General features: G+C 38.2%; 1 protein-coding gene across 5 annotated transcripts in view; it reads left to right on the top strand.

Moving 5' to 3' along the window:
• Positions 1-22,941, top strand: part of LOC124607173 (golgin subfamily A member 6-like protein 22) — a 311,550-nt gene that overhangs the window by 193,843 nt on the left and 94,766 nt on the right. For all 5 annotated transcript variants that reach the window (XM_047139399.1, XM_047139390.1, XM_047139407.1 and 2 more), the window contains exons 4-8: positions 1,203-1,351; positions 3,402-3,623; positions 4,005-4,196; positions 7,498-7,581; positions 10,140-10,307. In XM_047139399.1, coding sequence (XP_046995355.1) covers positions 1,203-1,351; positions 3,402-3,623; positions 4,005-4,196; positions 7,498-7,581; positions 10,140-10,307 — 815 coding nt within the window. The remainder of the gene's footprint in view (positions 1-1,202; positions 1,352-3,401; positions 3,624-4,004; positions 4,197-7,497; positions 7,582-10,139; positions 10,308-22,941) is intronic.

Here is a 22,941-nt window from a genome sequence, read left to right as displayed (position 1 = left end):
TCATTTCCCAGTCTTAGTGTTTGTTTATCAAGTACAGTTTTATTTAAAGAAGCACTTGTGAGTGAAATTAGTTGTTGTTTAACCTTGATTTTATGGAGTTAATTTACTGGTCAATCTTAAATGTTAAAGTTAAGGAAAGTTATTCAGCCTCCTGTTGTCAGGTGTGGTCTGTGTTTTAGTGAACTGAGGCAGTGGGCAACTGAAGCACTGGGCTTCCCTTTAGGTTACAGGTTTAGTGACTTTCAACATACTTTATACATATTTTAAACATTTGTTAAACTTTTTCTTGCTGACATATCCCAAAAAATTATTAAAGGAAAAAAGTTTATCGGTTATTACATAAGGCATGACGTCCAAATTTATTACTTCTTTACTACTAACTGTATTAAAAACACACTTTTCAGGTAGTATCTACATTTATTTCGAAAAGTACCTGCAAAATTATGTAATTGTACAGCAGGTGGTTCAGAACATATGACATCTTAAGTATTGAGATACATGAAAAACTAGCTTTTGCTTAAAATGGAGCACATATTCTCAAGATTGTATACATCCAGTATTTCAGAAAGAGAGCACTTAGTGACTACCAACAAACTCTCAACTTAATTTCAAACTTTTTGTCACAATCATGCTTAAAGTCAAATATTTAAGACATTAACTCCCTTGTAAAGAAACGAAATGTTTGAAGCTGTTGTATGCATATTCTTTAAAGACTTGTGGGTTTAATGGTTACTGTCTGATACTTGATTTTGAACACTTTTAGTATGTTTACATGTGATTGTAGCACAAATAAAAAAGGAAAGAAAAGAAAGGACCAAATGAGACACTGTATGAGTTACTGTATAATTGAGAACTATTAGTTTTATAACTGTAATATTTGGTTTACCTTGTGTTATTTTGTTAATTAAGGAAACTTTGAGGAATTTCAATGAAGACTAGGAACAAATTATTAGAGGAAGCATTTACTTGAAATTATTTTCGAAGTCATTGGTGATTAGTAGAGCTATACCTAAACAATAGTCATAGGATATATTTTCATATAGATCAGACAGCTGTTTCAAGGTATCATTCAACCATTGTTATAGCTGTTTTGCTGTTGTTATAACAGGAAAAGTTATTAGTGAAAGTTGTGTGCTTATGTCAGTAGGAATTCTGTAGTCTTGTTATTGATTTTTGTATATAAAATGTTGTATTTTTTGCAGAAGACAGTGAATCCACAAAGAAATTGGAGGAAAAAGTTAAAGAGCTGGAAGTTCAGCTCAAGGATATGCAGCAGGAACGTGATCGTTTGGAGAAGCTTCGCATTCAGTTAGAAGCAGAAAGAGAAGAGGAGATGAAAATTGTTCAAGAGGTCAGTTCATCCAGTTTCTGAATTACCTTTCTTACGTATAAATCACAGGAAACTTTTTTGGCCTAAAACTCTAAACCATCTTTTGAACACATTTAATTAAGAATTATTAATATCTAGGGCTGTTGATTCTTACACAGACAGTAATGGCCATGGGCTATGTATTTTGATATGCAGAAATAGTTCAGCTCATGTGATCTACAAAAAATCGTTACTAGAGCCCTAATAATACAGGGACAACATGAAATTTCAGATATGGGAACACACTTAATTGTGAATTATTAATATTTAGTGCTGTTGATTCTTACACAGACAGTTAGGGCCTTGGGTTATGTTTCTTGATATGCAGAAATAGTTCAGCTCTTGTGCCTTACAAAAAATTGTTACTAGAGATCTGATAATACAAGGAACAACATGAAATTTCAGATATGGCAACTAATTGAAGATGTATACTTCTCTTTTTTAATCCACAATCCACAGCATTGTAGCTTATTTATATCTAAAGTGCCATGATTCACAATATAAAATAAACCTCTATCATTAACACAATTTAAGATAAAGGAAAAGGACCAACTGGAGCAGCCAGGACAGGTGCATAAATGAAATAATATATTTGATTTTATAATTTTTAAAGCTATTATTCATTGAGATAAAGAAGCAGATTGAAATTATATTTGATTATGGCATTTTTGGCCGGGAGTTGCTTTCTGAGGAGTTCGTCGGCCTAGTGCAAGTCTTTTTATTCGACAACACTTTATCAACTTGCACGTCAATGATGATGAGGACAACACACATGCACGTGCGTGCATGAGCGCATGTTCACACGCGCGTGCACATACACACACACACACACACACACACACACACACACACACACACACACACACACAGCCAGATTCAAGAGAAAAAACTCCCTGACCCAGCAATGCTAACCTCAAGAGTACAAGCTGCTGACATAAGAAGTATGAAAAAGTAAAGAAAAGATATAAGTAATTTAGGAGTAAAAGTAACAACTCACCAAGTAGTAAAGGCTCTGAGTTGCCAAGATGCTGGTTTTTGGGTGAATCCTTTTTCAAGCCAGAGGTACACACACACACACACACACACACACACACACACACACACACACTGAATAGGCACGCAGAAAAGTAATAAAAACTTTGCTAACTTTCAGGTGAACCCTTTTTCAAGGTACAGACACACACCCATGCATGCTCACACACAAACACACACACACACACACACACACACACACACACACACACACACACACACACACACACACACACACACACTTGCACAGCCACTGTGCATTTCCGGCAACACAGCGTAACTACACACACACACACGTGTGTGTGTGTGTGTGTGTAGTTACGCTGTGTTGCCGGAAATGCGCAGTGGCTGTGCAAGTGTGTGTGTGTGTGTGTTTTGTGTGTTTTGTGTGTGTGTGTGTGTGTGTGTGTGTGTGTTTGTGTGTGAGCATGCAAGGGTGTGTGTCTGTACCTTGAAAAAGGGTTCACCTGAAAGTTAGCAAAGTTTTTATTACTTTTCTGCGTGCCTATTCAGTGAAATGTTAACTTCATTCCTTAATTATTTACCTGCTACCAGAACTCTTTTGTTTACGGTAAAGGAATGATATAGATACAAGACAAAAGAAAAGTTACTCTAAACCTTGAATCACAACACAGAAAAGTTCCTGGAAATGAGTACTACTTCTCACACCTTTCCTGTACTTTGTGACTCATTTATCACAAGATGTAGAACACTTTTATTTTCAAGCATCTGAGTTTTTCTTTTTACTTTCTTTTTTTTTTTAATCTTTCTGTCTAATTTCATACAGCAATATAAGTGCTTTAAAGTTTTTTAAAGATAGATTTTTCAAACTTATTTTCTTGTGAATATTCAGTTATTCCCAATATAACTGCTTGAACCCCAGTAAATTATATGTAGATACAACTGTTCTGTTTAAAATGGTGTTGAACTTAGATGCATAGGGAAACTACACAATCACACAGTACTGAAGATTTGAAATGTTGATAGCATTATTTTTCAGGCACTGGATGAGGCACAACAAGAGAAGGCTGAAATGCAAGCACAGTTTGAGAAACTTCATACGGAGACAACCAATAGGGAACAACAAATGCTTGATGACTTTGAATGGAAGCTGCGAGAAGTAGAGCAAGCATGCAAAAAACGCTTAGTTGAGAAAGAGCAAGCTTTTGAAGAGAAAATCAAAGAAACTACAAAGAAATTGGAACAGCAGCATAAAGGAGAGGTAAGCAGAACAGCAGAATAAATTTGCAGTGGATAGTAAGTATAGAAGCTTAAACAGGGTGAGACAGAGGTTTCAAGTAAGGAAATCATCTCGTACTTTTAGGATGAGGTCAGCATTTAGGACAGAAAGGGTGATCACTGGCACCTCTGGTTGTAGAATCACAAGTATGGTTGCCCGTTGATGAGTACATTTATCAGTAGAAATCACCTAATTTGAAAGCTGCATGTGTTCATAATGTTAAATAAAAGATGAAACCTGATGTATTTTTCATACATTTGCTAATGAGCTAATACCTATTTGTACCTAAGTGAAGTAATGATTAAGAATTGATGACTAATAATTTTAATTTTGCCATAGTACATATGTAAAGTCTACTTTTAGATTGCAACTCTCAAAGCATATGAAGCAGAGGTACATCAGTTAAGAGGACTTTCACATGAGCAACAAAGATCAATGAGAAATGCAGCAAGACAGACAGAAGAGTTACAAGTTGCAGAGAAAATGCTGAAAGAGGAAGTAGCTCGCCTGAAAACAGTTATTGAAACAGAAAAAAGTTATGCTGCAACAATCCAGGTATTTATGTTGTAATTCAGCATGCCTTGGATAAGTTATGCATGTGAACTAAAGTATCAGTCTCTAGAAGAGGAAGATATGTCATTAGTTATTTTCAGTCTATTTCTCTTGAACTGAAAATTGAATGCAAAATATGAAGAATTTGCATCAAAATCAAATCTGATGTCATATTATTTGTTTTGTTATGCTGGTCGTTATCAGGAGAAAGAAAACTGGCATTCTACGGATCGGAGCGTGGAATGTCAGATCCCTTAATCGGGCAGGTAGGTTAGAAAATTTAAAAAGGGAAATGGATAGCTTAAAGTTAGATATAGTGGGAATTAGTGAAGTTCAGTGGCAGGAGGAACAAGACTTTTGGTCAGGTGATTACAGGGTTATAAATACAAAATCAAATAGGGGTAATGCAGGAGTAGGTTTAATAATGAATATAAAAATAGGAGTGCGGGTTAGCTACTACAAACAGCATAGTGAACGCATTATTGTGGCCAAGATAGACACAAAGCCCATGCCTACTACAGTAGTACAAGTTTATTAGCTCTGCAGATGATGAAGAAATTGATGAAATGTATGACGAGATAAAAGAAATTATTCAGGTAGTGAAGGGAGATGAAAATTTAATAGTCATGGGTGACTGGAATTCGTCAGTAGGAAAAGGGAGAAAAGGAAACTTAGTAGGTGAATATGGATTGGGGGGAAGAAATGAAAGAGGAAGCCACCTTGTAGAATTTTGCACAGAGCATAACTTAATCATAGCTAACACTTGGTTCAAGAATCATGAAAGAAGGTTGTATACCTGGAAGAATCCTGGAGATACTAAAAGATATCAGATAGATTACATAATGGTAAGACAGAGATTTAGGAACCAGGTTTTAAATTGTAAGACATTTCCAGGGGCAGATGTGGATTCTGACCACAATCTATTGGTTATGAACTGCAGATTGAAACTGAAGAAACTGCAAAAAGGCGGGAATTTAAGGAGATGGGACCTGGATAAACTGAAAGAACCAGAGGTTGTACAGAGTTTCAGGGAGAGCATAAGGGAACAATTGACAGGAATGGGGGAAAGAAATACAGTAGAAGAAGAATGGGTAGCTCTGAGGGATGAAGTAGTGAAGGCAGCAGAGGATCAAGTAGGTAAAAAGACAAGGGCTAATAGAAATCCTTGGGTAACAGAAGAAATATTGAATTTAATTGATGAAAGGAGAAAATATAAAAATGCAGTAAATGAAGCAGGCAAAAAGGAATACAAACGACTTAAAAATGAGATCGACAGGAAGTGCAAAATGGCTAAGCAGGGATGGCTAGAGGACAAATGTAAGGATGTAGAGGCTTGTCTCACTAGGGGTAAGATAGATACTGCCTACAGAAAAATTAAAGAGACCTTTGGAGAGAAGAGAACCACTTGCATGAATATCAAGAGCTCAGATGGCAACCCAGTTCTAAGCAAAGAAGGGAAGGCAGAAAGGTGGAAGGAGTATATAGAGGGTTTATACAAGGGCGATGTATTTGAGGGCAATATTATGGAAATGGAAGAGGATGTAGATGAAGATGAAATAGGAGATAAGATACTTCACGAAGATTTTGACAGAGCACTGAAAGACCTGAGTCGAAACAAGGCCCCGGGAGTAGACAACATTCCATTAGAACTACTGATGGCCTTGGGAGAGCCAGTCATGACAAAACTCTACCATCTGGTGAGCAAGATGTATGAGACAGGCGAAATACCCACAGACTTCAAGAAGAATATAATAATTCCAATCCCAAAGAAAGCAGGTGTTGACAGATGTGAAAATTACAGAACTATCAGTTTAATAAGTCACAGCTGCAAAATACTAACGCAAATTCTTTACAGACGAATGGAAAAACTGGTAGAAGCGGACCTCAGGGAAGATCAGTTTGGATTCCGTAGAAATGTTGGAACACGTGAGGCAATACTAACCTTACGACTTATCTTAGAAGAAAGATTAAGGAAAGGCAAACCTACGTTTCTAGCATTTGTAGACTTAGAGAAAGCTTTTGACAACGTTAACTGGAATACTCTCTTTCAAATTCTGAAGGTGGCAGGGGTAAAATACAGAGAGCGAAAGGCTATTTACAATTTGTACAGAAACCAGATGGCAGTTATAAGAGTCAAGGGGCATGAAAGGGAAGCAGTGGTTGGGAAAGGAGTGAGACAGGGTTGTAGCCTCTCCCCGATGTTATTCAATCTGTATATTGAGCAAGCAGTAAAGGAAACAAAAGAAAAATTCGGAGTAGGTATTAAAATTCATGGAGAAGAAGTAAAAACTTTGAGGTTTGCCGATGACATTGTAATTCTGTCAGAGACAGCAAAGGACTTGGAAGAGCAGTTGAACGGAATGGACAGTGTCTTTAAAGGAGGATATAAGATGAACATCAACAAAAGCAAAACGAGGATAATGGAATGTAGTCAAATTAAATCGGGTGATGCTGAGGGGATTAGATTAGGAAATGAGACACTTAAAGTAGTAAAGGAGTTTTGCTATTTAGGGAGTAAAATAACTTATGACTGTCAAAGTAGAGAGGATATAAAATGTAGACTGGCAATGGCAAGGAAATCGTTTCTGAAGAAGAGAAATTTGTTAACATCGAGTATAGATTTAAGTGTCAGGAAGTCGTTTCTGAAAGTATTTGTATGGAGTGTAGCCATGTATGGAAGTGAAACATGGACAATAACCAGTTTGGACAAGAAGAGAATAGAAGCTTTTGAAATGTGGTGCTACAGAAGAATGCTGAAGATAAGGTGGGTAGATCACGTAACTAATGAGGAGGTATTGAATAGGATTGGGGAGAAGAGAAGTTTGTGGCACAACTTGACTAGAAGAAGGGATCTGTTGGTAGGACATGCTTTGAGGCATCAAGGGATCACAAATTTAGCATTGGAGGGCAGCGTGGAGGGTAAAAATCGTAGAGGGAGACCAAGAGATCAATACACTAAGCAGATTCAGAAGGATGTAGGTTGCAGTAGGTACTGGAAGATGAAGAAGCTTGCACAGGACAGAGTAGCATGGAGAGCTGCATCAAACCAGTCTCAGGACTGAAGACCACAACAACAACAACATGCTGGTCAGGTTTGGTTTGGCCTTACCACAACAAAAAAGGCAACTTACTTGCTGTTAGTCTTTTACATTTTTAATTCGCAAGCTTAGTTTCAAGTATAATGAATTGGAATACGTAAGTTATACTAAAAAACATGAAACCAAACTATTATTCAGCTGTTGTCATTTAAAATACACAGTATGATATTTGCACTAAGGAAGTGACAAATAGATTTCATTTTCAGAACATTCATGACAAACATGTCGCAGAGGCAGAAAGGAAACTTCAGTCACAACTTCAAATCCAGAGGAATGAAATTAATGCTCAGGTAAAGATGGCTACATAGTTTCCATATTTTGTCCCACACAATTGACTAAATTCATTGATTCACTTTGCTATAAGCTTTAACTGACTGTATTTTACATTTTATTATATTTCTGTTTTCTGTGGTGTGTAAATTTCCCACATATACTAGTTAGGTTTGTAAAAAGTTTCTTCCTAAGCCGTGCCTAAGAGATTCTCTTCTACAGCTTGTGTAACAATAATAGAAATTCCTGGCTGGGGCGATATGTAAAATAAGGGAAAGGCAACCACTTACCTATGGCAGATCGATGTGTGGAGGACACATACCAGAAAAGACCTTTCACACTAGCTTTCCAGCACTGGCTCTTTTTCTAGCAATAGTACACACACAACCACACAGACACGAAACCTTTAAGTACATCGTCATAGTAGACAATTTTATTTTCCATTAAACTGAGTGTTAATATGTTCTGAGTACAAACTTAATTGTGTATATAGATAGTTCATCCACCTGGAAATTGAGAATCTCGACAATTTTTGCCTGTTGTCAATAATGATACTGGCAAAATATCGGTTTCAGGAAGTCCAAGGCTTTTGAGAAAATTACAATTTTAAGGTTTTGTGTGTGTGTGTGTGTGTGTAATTTCCCATCTTGTGCCATAATCCTTGAAGGGACTTAACATATGGACAGACTGCCCCAACGATCATTCTTTCCTTTCCATCCCATATGGTAAGTCTCCCCTGACCTGTAGCTCTGGGTGACTTTCCTAAAATTACCCCTTTTCCTAGACCTCTCCAGTCCTTTTCCTTCACCCCTCTTCCTTCCCTTTCAATCCTTTGGCCTGAAGAGGGAGCCACTGGATGAAGGGTTGAAGAGGAAGGAAGTACTCTTTAGCTTTTGATGAGTGAGTTGGTAAGTATCAAAATATGTGACATAAATCGCTGTATTTTTTATTACATTCACTTTGACATTTAAATTTTTACACTGCCAAGGAACTTTAGGATCTTAGTATGTGACATAAATTTCAGCTTGATATGTCTATCCATTCCTGAGAAAAAGGGGTGTTTAACATCCAGACAGACAGACCGACAAAGCAATCCTATAAAGGTTCCTTTTTTCGCAATAAAGGTACAGAAAAAAAAAGAATTTTATGTTTCTGTCTCTATTCTTTTACTGCTTATTTCAGTTCTCATATTGATGACAAGTGTGTGAATTATCTAAGGTAAAGATTGCACTACATTTCTGACACACTAGTTTTTAGTAAATTCATAATTTTTTTTTTCAAACCTGGAAAGAAGTTTATTTTTTGCAGCGGGTACATGTTCTAGAGTCCAGATACTTCTCAAATAAACATATAACCAATATTCTCAATATGATCGAGCGAGGTGGCGCAATGGTTAGAACGCTGGACTTGCATTCGGGAGGACGACGGCTCAAATCCGCATCCAGCCGTCCTGATTTAGGTTTTCTGTGATTTCCCTAAATTGTTTCAGGCAAATGCTGGGATGGTTCCTTTTAAAGGGCATGGATGACTTCCTTCCCCATCCCTCCCTAACACGATGAGACCGATGACCTCATTGTTTGGTCCCCTCCACCAAATCAACAAACCATCCTCAATATGCTATCAACTCAATTTCTATGAATTAAAGTCATTTACACTCATCACCTGGAATGTAACTTTACTAGTTACTTGAACAATGAACATCAATGTTGCTGCAGTTACGTTATTCACACTAATAAAAATGGCTCTGAGCACTATGGGACTTAACATCTATGGTCATCAGTCCCCTAGAACTTAGAACTACTTAAACCTAACTAACCTAAGGACAGCATACAACACCCAGCCATCACGAGGCAGAGAAAATCCCTGACCCCGCCGGGAATTGAACCCGGGAACCCGGGCGTGGGAAGCGAGAATGCTACCGCACGACCATGAGATGCGGGCTTCACACTAATACACCAACAAGAGAGTACACTTTAGAAAGAGTGTACTCTTCTCCATTTGCTTACAGTTCAGTGTATTCTAGCTGAGTAGTATGCATAAACCCAATGGTTCTTGAGCTTTTACACCTGTCTTTGATTGGCTTATACAGCTGCTGTTATAGCTCATGTTCAATATTTACTGTTTGTATTTGGAACTGATTGATCCAGTGATTAAATGGAATTGATTTACTCATTGGTAAAGTTTCTGTGTAGAGGATATGACTCCATATCATCATCCCATTAACATTTAGAGACAGGATGCTGCTCATTACTGGCATAGGAAAACATAATGATTTCTGTAAATACAAATAAAGTGTGTAAAGTGTCCCTTATCTCCACTCAAAAATTATATTCATCATCAAATTTCCTCCCTCTGTCTACATTAAAAATTAAAACATGCAGATAAATTTTGAGAGCAGCACCAATAAATCCAGATTCATATGAAAAGAACTCATTTTATAAAATGCCCACTGCTAGATCTACTAAGATCTGTTGTTTATATAATTGTGAATTTTTATAAATTTAATGTGGCTGTGTTATTATTTAAATATAATTACTTGCCTAATTGTGTGGTAAATTCTATAATGATTTTTGTGCAGTGGGAAGAACGGACGCAGCGTGAATTTTCACGTCTGAAGTCAGAAATGGAAAAGGTTCATAATGAAGAAAAGAAAGTGGCAATACAGTCCATTAGGAAGCAGTTAGAAGATGAATTACAGAAAACAAAGGGCGATCTTGAAAAGAAGTTACAGAAAAGTTTGAGAGAGGTAAGAAAATCACAGTAAACATTTAACTTATTCTTGTGAAAATGTTTTCCACATGTGATTCTATGTGATTTTTACAATTCCACAAAATAAAACTAATACTCTTTTTTATTTTGTGCAGAAGACAAATAACACTAATTTGGATGGAAGAAGGTGAAAGTGCTATGTTATTTCATTGATTCCATTTCCTTTGCCCTCCCTGTCCAGAATTCCCATCGCCACCCCAAAAAAAGAAAGAAAGGGGAAATTAATATACATTGTGTCACAGAGATCATTGAGCTAATGATTACTGGACTGGACAACTACAGGGAGAACTTTTCTTTAAGGGGAAATGAATATATCTTGTCACAGAGATCATTGAGCTAATGATTACTGGACTGGACAACTACAGGGAGAACTTGTCTTTACTTTGTGCAGTTTTCTCCAACACATTTTGGAGATACAGGATAAAAATCTTACACATGTAGATTTTTGGGTATCTTAAAGAATAAAAAGTACCTGCTCTGACTACCAGAAGTAAGCAGATACCATATCAAAAAAAGTGCAATTGTTTCTGGGTGATTTGTGTACATAGTTACCAAAATTGAATGCTCTTTATATTTAGGTAGTTTGGAATATTTGTCACCATTTAATGCATAACAAACCATGAGCTGTGTTTGATAATTATCATTAACTATTACAGTTAAAGAGCAGTATCTGTATGAAGATATTATATGTGTTAACACAATACATACTTGTTTGTGGTAGTTATGTGTATTCTTCTTGCCATAAGATGCACAACTTCATAGTGAGTCAAAGGCTGAACACTATGGAAATTAAACTTATGTAAGCACTATAGAAAATAATGACTAAACCAGGGATTTTATTGCTGCATGTTAATTTTTTTATTTAAACACTTGTAAATGACTTATTATGCAAAGAATACATCAAATAAACATTCCTAACTTTGATTTTGTTGCACCTTTTGCATTTACTTTCAGTGTCAGCAACTTTTGCAACTGTTTCAACATGAGCACCTTTTATATTTTACTCCATTTTTCTTCTTTCACATCTTTAACTCTTTCCTAACAGATTTCATGTACTTATTTTTGAGATCAACTGTCGAATGTTAGGTTTTTATCCTGAAAGAGCATCTGATGCAAGACATGCACTTAAAAGTTTGTTCATCATTTCAGTTTTTGCAACATAGAAATAGAGATAGGTATGTTCCACTGAACCTCATCTGGGCCACTAAGAGGAAGAGGTATTTTGAAAATTTGCATTATCTGATCAAAAATAAACATTTTAATCATCACTAATGAACTACAGATGTGCTGCTTGACACAGTAACTGAAGGAGACAGTAACTGTGTCAAGCAGCACATTGCTAATGCTGTATTTGAATGTTACAGGATTGTTTTTCCTACTAAGCCACATTAACTTGAATTTGTCCACATTTAGAGCAAGCTGCTATTCATCATACCAAGTAGAAATTCTATTTACATTGTCTTGTATCCTGCTGAAGTCACTCAATGGTGACACCTTCTTGTACATCACAGCATCATCAACACATTTCTCCTCACCCTGCCCATGAGATCATTTATACATAGAGAGAAAAACAGTAGTCCTATCACACTTTCTACAGCATTACATAGCAAAGCAATATAAAATGGAACCCATCATGTCTGGTTGGTAATAGGGAAGGCAAATGATTGATTTCATTTTAAATTTTGGGAAATTGCAGGTTATGTATGAAGGAGACAGCATATAGAAAACTAGTGTAACCCATTCTTGAGTACTGTTCAAGTGTTTGTGAAGAGAAAGACATCAAAGCAATTCAGAAGCTTGTTACTAGATTTGTTACCTGAAGTTTCAGTCAGCATACAAGTTTTACAAAGATGCCTTGTGAACTCAGATGGGAATCCCTGGATGGAAAACAATCATCTTTTCATGAGGCGCTATTAAAGAAATTTAGAGAATTAGCGTTTGAAACCAAATGACTCTACTGCCGCCAGTGTACATTTCGCATAAGGACAACAAATATAGATGAGAGAAAATAGGGCTTATACTTATCATTATAGACAGCTGTTCTTCCCTCATTCTGTTTGTGAGTGGAGATGGAAAGAAAATGACAGCTGTCTTCACTCATTCCATTTGTGAGTGGAGCTGGAAAGAAAATGACTATTAGTTGTACATAGTACCCTCTACAGTGCATCATATGTTGGCTTGTGGAGTATGTACATTGATGTAGATATATAATGGCTTTCTTTACCTCATTTCTGCTTGGGAGATTGGGAAAATTTTGTTTTAGCATTTACATGACACTCTCTAAGAAGCCATGGCAACCTATTTGCTCAGCAGTACTTACGAAATGACCATTGAAGATTTTTATGATTAGCTCTTGGTTGCTTATATGTTTGTCATCAATATTTAAGACAAAGTCTTTAGGTGTACTCTCACAGTCAATACCTGTTCCATCCCTTGTTACGTCCCAGATTGTTTGGTTTTGTTATGGAATTCGTTGATATCAGAGCTAAAATATAACTTGACAGTTTAATTACTTTGCTTAATATTTGACAGTATTTTTTATAATTATTTTTTTGGGTTCTGTTTCCTGATTTTCTTTCCTGTAATGTATATTTCTCATTTTTGTTTGCAAGACGTTATCGCCTTTGTGATCCATGGCTTTTGTGATGGTTCTTTGCATAGATTCTTGTAAACCTTTTTGGTACTGAGACTCAAATATTGATGCAGTTTCAGTACCAAAGAGATTATATTTTGAACTGATGTCCGTTCTAACTAGGAACACAAAGAAGAGCACAGCTGTAAAATAGTTACAGTTTATTAGGCAGTGGAGTAACATCAACAAGAATACAATGAAATTAATTTACATGTCTCAAATACATATAACAATTGAAGGCTCAGAGGCCCATGCAAGCCCTTATAAAGATGCTATCCACATCAGGTGTTGCTGGTGTAGTGCTGTGCATGTGTGGCGGACTTGATGACAGTGGTTGGTGACTGGGTTGCACTTGTCAGCTGCCTTGGTTAGTTGAGGATGTGCCATTTGAATCTTGGAGCACACTACATTTGCTGTAGTGGCCCCTGACGTATGTCCGCCATGTGCAGTAGGTGTAGTAAGTGGTGGATTACTACATTCTTCGTTTCGTGCAGGGAGAAAGATCAGTTGTCACTACCCCTGAAGCTCTGACTGAAGAGATGTCCACAATGTAGTGTACATGATGGTGCAGGACGTGGCAGCCAAAGGCACAAGAAGCTCCTGATTCACCTTGGCCAGTACGTACAGTCGAAAGTGAGTGGGATGAGGGCACCCCCGCCACTTGTGGACCACATGGTGGCCAGTAAACAGGACCAATGGCAGGGGAACGGGAGCCCTCTGGATGTTGGAGTCCATGATGAGGGGTGCAGACACAGGCAGCAATGACAACACACTGGATAGGAGAGGCTCTGGGAGCAGAGACATGGCTTCTGTTTGTGGTGACAGCAGCATCTGGTCAGCGCAGTGGGAGGTGCTGGCTACAGGAAGCAAACTCAACCTAAGTGCTGATGAAACCCTGACTGCCAGGGTAAGTGAGTATGACCAGGCCTTCTTTACCCCAGAGTGGCCAAAGCCGAGAAAGAATGAGGCATTGGACCCATGACCTGAGGAAGGGTCCCCTGTGCCCCTTGTGGGATGCAACTAGTTCTGATGGCATGCCATCAGTTGATCTTCAGTGTGAACAGTGAAGGCTGTGGATGACAGCCAGAATCCAGTGAGAGTGTCATTCAAATGCCCTGACCCAGACTGATGTGCCAGATGTGGACATTGACAAAACTGGCGCCGATAGGGGACACTTGTCCAGTAGCTGGAGACTGAGCAGGGTCCACAACTGACTGCCATGAAGGAGCTCTGTGGGACTCTCGGTCCCCATTAGCGTCATTCTGTAAAAGCTTTAAAAACTGTTAGAGCCTCCTTAGCCAGTAAATCTTCTATGTATCTGTGTCCTAAATGTTTGAACAAGACATTGAGGCTTGCCATTCAACTGTGGCTGGAAGGGAGACACAATGATGTGGTGAACACAGTTGTGTGTACAAAAGTCCTTGAAAGACTGCATCATTAACTGAGGACCATTGTCCAAAACCCGAATTCAAGGCAAGCCTATGGAGAATATCTTTGAAAGGGTCTTCACAGTCACATCTGCTGCCACATCCAGGCAACAAACAACATAAGGAGAGTGAGAAAAAGCATTACTTGATAATATAACCAGAAAGTGTCTAAAAAAGGATAAGTGAAATCAATGTGAACTCTTTCGCAAGGGTGTATAAGAGCTAGCCACAGTGAAGAAAACAGTGTGCAGCACCACCTGCTGCATGCCAATGGTTTTGTAGTAGAGACTCCCCAGTGCCCCTGGTGTAATAAGCAGATGACCTCCCACCACAGAGTTGTTGGAACAACAACATGGGGGGTACACTCATCCGTTGACAGGATAACAATGCCATCCAAGAGGGAGAGACAGTGGCTCCATGCATAAAAATTTCAAAGCAGATCTGATATCTGGACTGATGTATAACCTGTCAGAGCACCAGATCCACTGCCACAGCAGAGGCAACATGGGGAACTAGTGATGGGGAAACCATCTACCATGTGTCTTGTCTTTATATCCAGTTGAAAATAAAGCAGTTCCTCCTGGTTGTACGAGGGGTCGGGGCCCATAGGGAACAAAGACAGAGCATCTGCATTCACATGTTGCAATGTGGGATGAAGATGGGTTTCATAATTTGCCCAGGACAAGAACACAGTCCAATGCTGAAGATAATGAGTGGTTTGTCCAATAAGGATGCCAGCGGGCTAAACAGGGAAACATAGGGCATGAAGTCAATAATTAAATGAAATTTTGCACCGTACAAGAACACATGAAATTTTTTTAGGTTGTAGACAACAGCAGGAGCTTATTTTCCCACCTGAGAAAAATGTTGCTGAGCCAAGTAAAGTGTATTTGATGCAAAGGCAATAGGCTGTTCAGAGTTGTTTGAATGGCAGTTGGTCACCCCACCCCATACTGGGACACATCTGTGGCCAAGACAGATGTTCACAGGGTTGAAATGTTGCAGGACACAGTGCAAAGTGAAGAATATCCTTAATTGCACAAAAGAATGTTCATAGGCTGCAGACCAGCCAAAAGAATTACTTTGCAGAAGCAACAGTAGCTGTTTGGGGAATAAACATGTGATAGTAGACCACTTTGCCAATGAATGCCTGACGTTTTCATAGATTACACAGATGGTGCAAGGCCATAATGGCAGCAATACTTTGTTCCATGAGGCGCATGCCCTGCCAGGAAACTTCATGGCCCAATGGAAGGCTGGAGAAAGTAAGACTCAGCGAGATTACATTTGAGGCCCACCGGCTATAGAACTGTAAATAAAGACCAGAGATTATTGTAGCACCTGTTGTGATGATATCATTAAGATAGTTAATGCAGTGAGGAACAACCTTTGTAACTTGTTGTAAATAACCTCGAAAGATGGCAGGTGCAATAGGGACTCCAAACATTATCTGTTGATACTGATAGAAACCAAAAGGTGTATTAAGCACAAGCAACTGTTTTGATGCCTAGTCAAATGGGATCTGAAAGTAGATTTCGGTCAAATCTATTTTTGAAGAGAACTGACCCCAGCGAAACTTGTGAGCAACACCTCCAAGCGAGGCAGTGGGTAAGTACCCACGACTGCCTGTGCAGTAATAGTGATCTTGAAGTAGGTGAACAACCAGTGCCTGAGCCTCAGTCAACATAGCCAACAACTACTCCAACAAGGCTGTATGTGCCTGCTATTGTCTCAGAAGTGGCTGGAGTAAAGCCTCCATGAAAGAGCCGAATAGCAGAAAAACCACAGAATCTGAAACACATGAAAATTCAACCCTTGACATCACTACTTGTGTTCTAACTAGGAACATAAGGAAATACATGGCTGTAAAAGAGACAAAATTTATTTGGTCATGGACTGACATCAGCAAGAATAAAAAGAAATTTCACATTACTCAAAAATTCACCTGAAAGCCTGGAGGTCCAAGAGTGCCCCTAAGAAGATGCCGTTCATGTCAGGCATTACTAGTGTAGCACTGCACAAGCACAGCAGACTAGGTGGCCCCAGGTGCCCACTTTGGGTGGTAGTGGGCATGCCATTTTAATGCTGGCGCACAGTATGCTTGCCATAGTGGCCCAACTTACTTATGCTGTGGGTGGTAGGTGTAGTAGCCACTTGGTTACTACATCTGTTTCAGAATAGATTCGATTCTAGTTTACATCATAGAGGTATGATTTAAAGGCCCCAATCATTTATAGGTCAGACAATGTTCCACTGGGACTCAGTTTTATTCTGGCAAATGTTCATATTATTAACAGTAGGCCTCTAACCATCATGATCAGAGAGCACATTCAGTATTTTAGTAATGATGATACTGCCCAGTTTTCCTTTGTCTACAAAAAATGTTATCAATTAGAGGGCTTGAATATGAACTTACTCTAGTGGAAAAAATGACAACTAGAATTGAGTTGTAGGTGTACATCAAGTTTTCCAGGTTCATCTTCCCTCTGCTGTGTATTAGGAAGTTGATGAAGTCTCAGAGTACTACAAAATCTGTTCTACAGGTAAATAAGTGCAATAAAAGTTAGTTAATCTGCTTCATAAAGAGGTCAAGATCCCCTGAAGGTGCCCTAATGTACCTGGTCTTGGTAGTGACTTTCATGTCACTTCTGTGATGCATTACTCTATTATACATTCATTCCTTTTACAAGCTGTAAGCTGGTGCTCTGGGAGGAGGTATGACTTGTCTCAGCAACCAATATGCTGCAAACCAATCGCAAGCTTCCACTCCCAGCACCCTCCACTCAGGGGCCAAGTGAAAGTGTGCAATCAGTAAGAGGTTAGAACTGCTTGCGGAAAGTTCAATAGCACATGCTTCAAAATGTTACTCTAGACAAAAATAGTGTACATCAATTGATTTAGACAGTTATTAAAAGAATAGCAGCACCTCCTCTTTTTCGTTGTTTTCTTCAGTATGAAGACATCAGATTGTACTAGGGTCATTCAATAAGTAATGCCCCATAGTTTTTAAAAAGCCATTAATATACATAGACAAATGTCCTTGTTGGTGCTTCATATTTTATGTTTGTTCTGTGCGCTGATAAAGTTTTGAACCATTCTGGCAGATGACAGAGTCATAGTACAACGTCAAAATGGTGTCTACACATGACTCACACTATGAGCAGTGTGCTGTTATTGAATTCTTGTGTGCAGAGAAAGAAACTGTGGTGAACATCCATAAACATTTGTGTATGCAGTGTATGGCGATCCTGCAGTTGATAGGAGTACAGTTGGACGATAAGTAGAGAAAGTTGCAGCCTCAAGAAGTACAGAAACAGAACTCCAGGCATGCTGAATTGTACAGATGCCATTATTCATGCCGACAGGCGTATCACAACTGCAATTGGCTCTACAGTTGTCGGTCAACATTGGAAGTGTGTCTGCAATGATCAAGACTCTCAGATATTCAAAGAGGTGCCCATGATGAGTTCCACAAATGCCCACAGTGGACCACAATATTCAAAGGAAGACCATTTCATCTGAACTGTTGGAGCATTTTGAGATTGACAGAGAGGCCTCTCGGTCACAGATCGTTACGGGGGACGAAAGCTGGGTGCACCACTTTGCACCAGAAACAAAAAGGCAGTCCATGGAGTGGCATCATCCTCATTCACCAAAAAAGAAGAAATTCAAGCAACACCCTCTGCCGGAAAAGTTACGGGGACAGTCTTCTGGGATTGTGATGGCGTCGTTCTCATGGATGTGATGCCAAGAGGGTCAACCATAAATTCTGAGACATGCATGAAGACTCTGAATAAACTCAAGAACCGTTTCCAATGTGCTCAATTGGACAATAATCTGGCAGAAATCTCACTCCAGCACCCACACACAAGTCTGAGAACCCAGGAACACATCACCAAATTGGGTTGGACATCATTGCCTCATCCACCCTACAATCCAGACCTGGCACCCTCAGACTTCCATCTCTTTGGGCCACTGAAAGATTCTCTACGGGGAACACACTTTGAAGATGACAAGTGTCAGTCATGCAGTGAAAACTTGACTTTGCCTACAGGACAAGAGCTTTTACCAGCAGGGAATACATGCTCTTCCACAATGGTGACATATGGGCATAGAATGTGATGGAGATTATGTAGAAAAATAGGACATGAACATTATGTAGAAAAATAGGACATGAACAAGACATGTTGATGTATATTACCACCAAATTCTGACTCTTTAACAATAAATATGTTCTGAGAAAAAAAAAGTGGGACATTACTTATTGAATGACTCTTGCAGCCAGGTATTAAAAGATTTTCCACTGCTGAGCAGATGTGAAGCTCAGTGAAGCACAGTACATAGGTGGGATCTATACTTCCATAGTCTTGCACATTGACTGTGAGTTCATTTAGCTTATTGCACAAGCCTCTATCATTCTGCTGGAAGATGGCTAGTTGATGCTTTCCAGAGGCAGTTATCGTGTTTTGTCTAAAAATAATTAGTAGTTGATGAATACAGAGATACATTCTTGTCCTGTGATTTCAGGAACCACTTGTCTAATGCAGTCTGTCTATATGCACCATTTTTTGTGGAGTCAAGTTCTTCCATAATTGGTGCATTTAGAAGGGCACCTTTTTTCTGTGCATACTGTGATTAGCAAACAACTCTCTACTAAAGTTGCTTACATCTTCAACATGAATATTACTGAAAAGTTTGCAAGTATTTTATAATTTATAGTAAGTACATTGATGAGACAGCTTCTTTTACACAGGATTGTAGGATCAAGTCATATCTCTTGGAGATGTTCACAGGGAATACCTTGAGGTGCCAAGAATTTCTCCTTGAGAATTTGTATTATATCATAATCTTCATTGAAGGCAGCATCCTGTGTACCACATCATGTAGACAGTTTTTACATTTTCAGATTCGCAGCCTGCTATGATTTCTTGTATTTTAGCGCCAGGTTTCACTGTTCCACACACTTCAGCACTGCTAAAATTTCTTTTTACAATTTTGGCCATATCTCTTCCATGACTGTCTACACAAATATGTACATGTTTTGTGGAAGTTTTGTTTTGAACAGAATGCTTATATGCGTATTGTTATTGGAACTTTCACTTGTAGCTGAAAGTTTAGGCTTTGACATACCAGATATAGCGTTTTTATGAAAACTTCTGCTTTTTGACATTTTTAACACTTGAACAAAGCTTTGGTTCTGAGCCAGTCACTGGGATACTGCAACTAGAAGAAAGAACATTAAATTTGTTTACATTCACAAATCTTCTGTCATGTACTGTTAATGACATTTTGCACCTCATGTCCTGCCTTTGTTGCTTTGTTTCTTACATTCTAATGATTTTTGGTCCCATTGCACAGCATATCAAGCTTGTTTTGCTTCAACCCCAGTTGCATATTTTGTACCTCACGCTGTTCTTTTCTCATTTTAGACCAGCAGTTACATACTTTTAACATTAAATGCATGCCCTAAATTTTGAAAATTCACTTTTACACTTCTTACATGCTACCATTTTGACTGAATTACTGTAATTCATTCTAGCTATAAAATCATGTACATCTATACTCATGAAAATCTTTTTACGCTTCTTACAAGCTATTGTCTTGACTACATTACTGTAATTCATTTGAGCGATAAAATCACATATACCTATACTCACCAAAATCTTTATTCATGTTGTGTATTTCCGGCATACGGTATTCCCTTTTCCAAGCTCAACGGTCCGATTATGAAATAATAGATGAAAAACTATTCTGAAATGCCTGGTCGTGATAAGTACATATTAAGAAAGTTATTCCTCTTGTCCAGGTGTGGCTCATGTTTTCCATACAGGGGAAAGCTGTGACATTTATCCATCACAACTAACCTATACATCAGGCTATGCTACACATCGGTTTGTCATCACAACCAAGATTTCAATGGGAGAGGAGAGCTTACATATTGCATTTTCTTTCCGTTTCATAATCAATTAAAAGACGTTATTGGGAGGGACAAGGATATTTGATGTTGCGTATATCAGCTTCACTGCTGCATTTCTTGTTTTTGGGATGAGAGTCTGAAGTTGATGTACATTGTTTTCTGTATGTTTATAATCAGTTTGTTCTCGTTGAACCATTTGCTGAGTGACAACATAAGCGGTTTAATTTTTTGGTTGTGATCCTCTGTATCAGTACCCGTTATTAGTATACTTGTGTCATCGGCAGATAGTGTGGTATGTCCTGTAGCAAGCTTCGTACTTATATCATCAATGTATAAGCAGAAACAGTATGGGTCCCAGGATTGAGCCTTGTGGCACACCATATCTAATGGGCATTGTGTCAGAGGAGTGGACAGTAGATCGATGGGTGGTTGTATTCTTTTTTTCAAAATTAATTTCAACTTTTTGAAATCTGTTTGACAGGTAAGATTCTAACCATTTGTTTGCAATTCCTCTTATACCTTTATTTGCTAACTTCTTAAGGAGTATGGTATGGTCAATTACATCAAAGTCTTTGGATAACTCTAAAAAGATACCAGTAGTGATTTTCTTATTATCAAGTGCTTTTAAGGTTTTGTTGAGGTGCTCATAAATAGCTGTGGTAGTTGTATTTTGTTTCTAAAACCATGCTGGTGTTTTGTCAATGAGGATAATTTATTAGTAAGTCTTCCAATCTGGTGTAAAATAATTTTTCAAATATTTTTGAGAATGAGCTGAGTTATGTTATGGGCCTGTAATTGGCTACATCATTTTTAGAGCCCTTTTTGTGAAGTGGGGTAATTTTAGAAGTCTTTAGTAGGTCAGGGAAAACTCCACTTGTAAAGGATGCATTTATTATGTCGGTTATGGGTTCTACAATGGATTCTCCACATTTCTTTACAATTAAATCAGGAATGTTGTCACTACCACTGGAGTAATTATTCTTTAGTCCTTTTATAGCTGTAAGTACTTCAGTATTGGAGACTTTGTGAAGAAACATTGATGCCTGTACTGGTATGGTTTCTATTAGTGTTTGGTGTTGAGTATTTGGTCTGTGGCAGTTGTTCTTTATCAGGTTTTCTGCTATTTTGCTAAAATAGTCATTGAAACCATTTACTATTTTTGGGAATATCTGGTATTATAGAACATACTTCTGTTAAATTAATAAGAAAGTCTGCAGATGTCTTAAAAAATGTAAAAGTGAGTAAAAAAAATTGTAAGGGGCAGGAGGCGAATCTCTGAATTTGAATTGCATAATTCCACAGTCCACACCTATATCCATTATATTACCATGATTTCACTAGCTTAAGTGTCTTATATTGTGTGATACCCTAAATGCCAAAATAGCATTAACTGACACATTTAACAATAAGAAATTGTATCAATGTGTTTTTGGTATGTTCAATTCACCATTGCCTTGAAACAGGATACTTTCATAACACACAACTTATAATATCAAAACAACAAAAAATTCTAAAAAATCCTTTAACTACCAATAGGATGTTTTCCATAATTATCTTACAACTATTTGTACGAATAACAGCATGTATTGAAGAGATCCTCTGTGTGCTAGTGTTCTGAAACATCATTTATTCATAGGACGTGACTTATAATATAAAACCTTGTGTAAAACCCACCAAATATAGGCTTCAACAAACCTAATATGGCATCTACCTAGTTCTGCTTGTGTTGTATACATGACAGTACAGCTAGGCTGGAGTGACCAAGCTTTCAAGACGTCCATAGAACTGTGCTCTGTAGAAGCCAACCCCTCAAGCCTCTGCAACATAGAGTTTGACCATCATTTCAGGGTGTGGCCTAAACTACTACATTTTCAAAACATCAGTTGATATCAACAGTTCCAAAAACGTTGACTGTCATTACACAGATTCATACGGGAAATATTCTAAATGCATCCAGATAATTTAATTTCTTTAATATATTACTGAGAAATGTACAGGGCATTTCAAAATGAAAGTACAGGTTCTAAGGCTCTGAAGCATTTATTACATTCAACTTACATTTATAAATAGTACATCAAATGAAAGAGCAGCAGAAACAGTTTTTCTTACAAGTGTTCAATGTGACTGCCATTTGTTTGACATTGAGTTGGTATGGGAGTTCTTCCCAAACCTTGATCAGTGGGTCTGGTATAATTGTTGCAACAATGCTGTTTCTTAAGTCAGGTGGCTCAATGGTTAGCAGAGACACATACACAAGATCCGTTATGAATCCCCAAATGTAAAAGTTGTGTTGAGTCAGCTCGTGTGTTAACGTGGAGGTCATGCAAAACAAGCTCTGGCATTCGGCCCCTTGCAGCAAATCCAGCGTTAAGGTACAATGTCGTTTAACCAATTGCACACTGAATTATGTTAATGTGGAGGTGAACCATCCTGCTGCCAAATAAAGTTTTGTGGTTCAGCTTCTTCCAGTTGAGGAAAAGAACCATAATTTAGAGCCTCAAGATAAGAAATGCCAGTTATAGTTGCGTAACTGAAAACGAAAGGCTCATAAACTTTCCGCAGGGATATGGCACAGAAAAATTCAGCTTAGTCTCTCTCCAACTATACCATCTCATGCGGATTGGTTGACCCCCAG

The sequence above is a fragment of the Schistocerca americana genome, chromosome 1 (assembly GCF_021461395.2).
Source record: "Schistocerca americana isolate TAMUIC-IGC-003095 chromosome 1, iqSchAmer2.1, whole genome shotgun sequence".
In the NCBI taxonomy this organism is placed as follows: Eukaryota; Metazoa; Arthropoda; class Insecta; order Orthoptera; family Acrididae; genus Schistocerca; species Schistocerca americana.
This window is presented reverse-complemented; position numbering and strand designations above follow the sequence as displayed.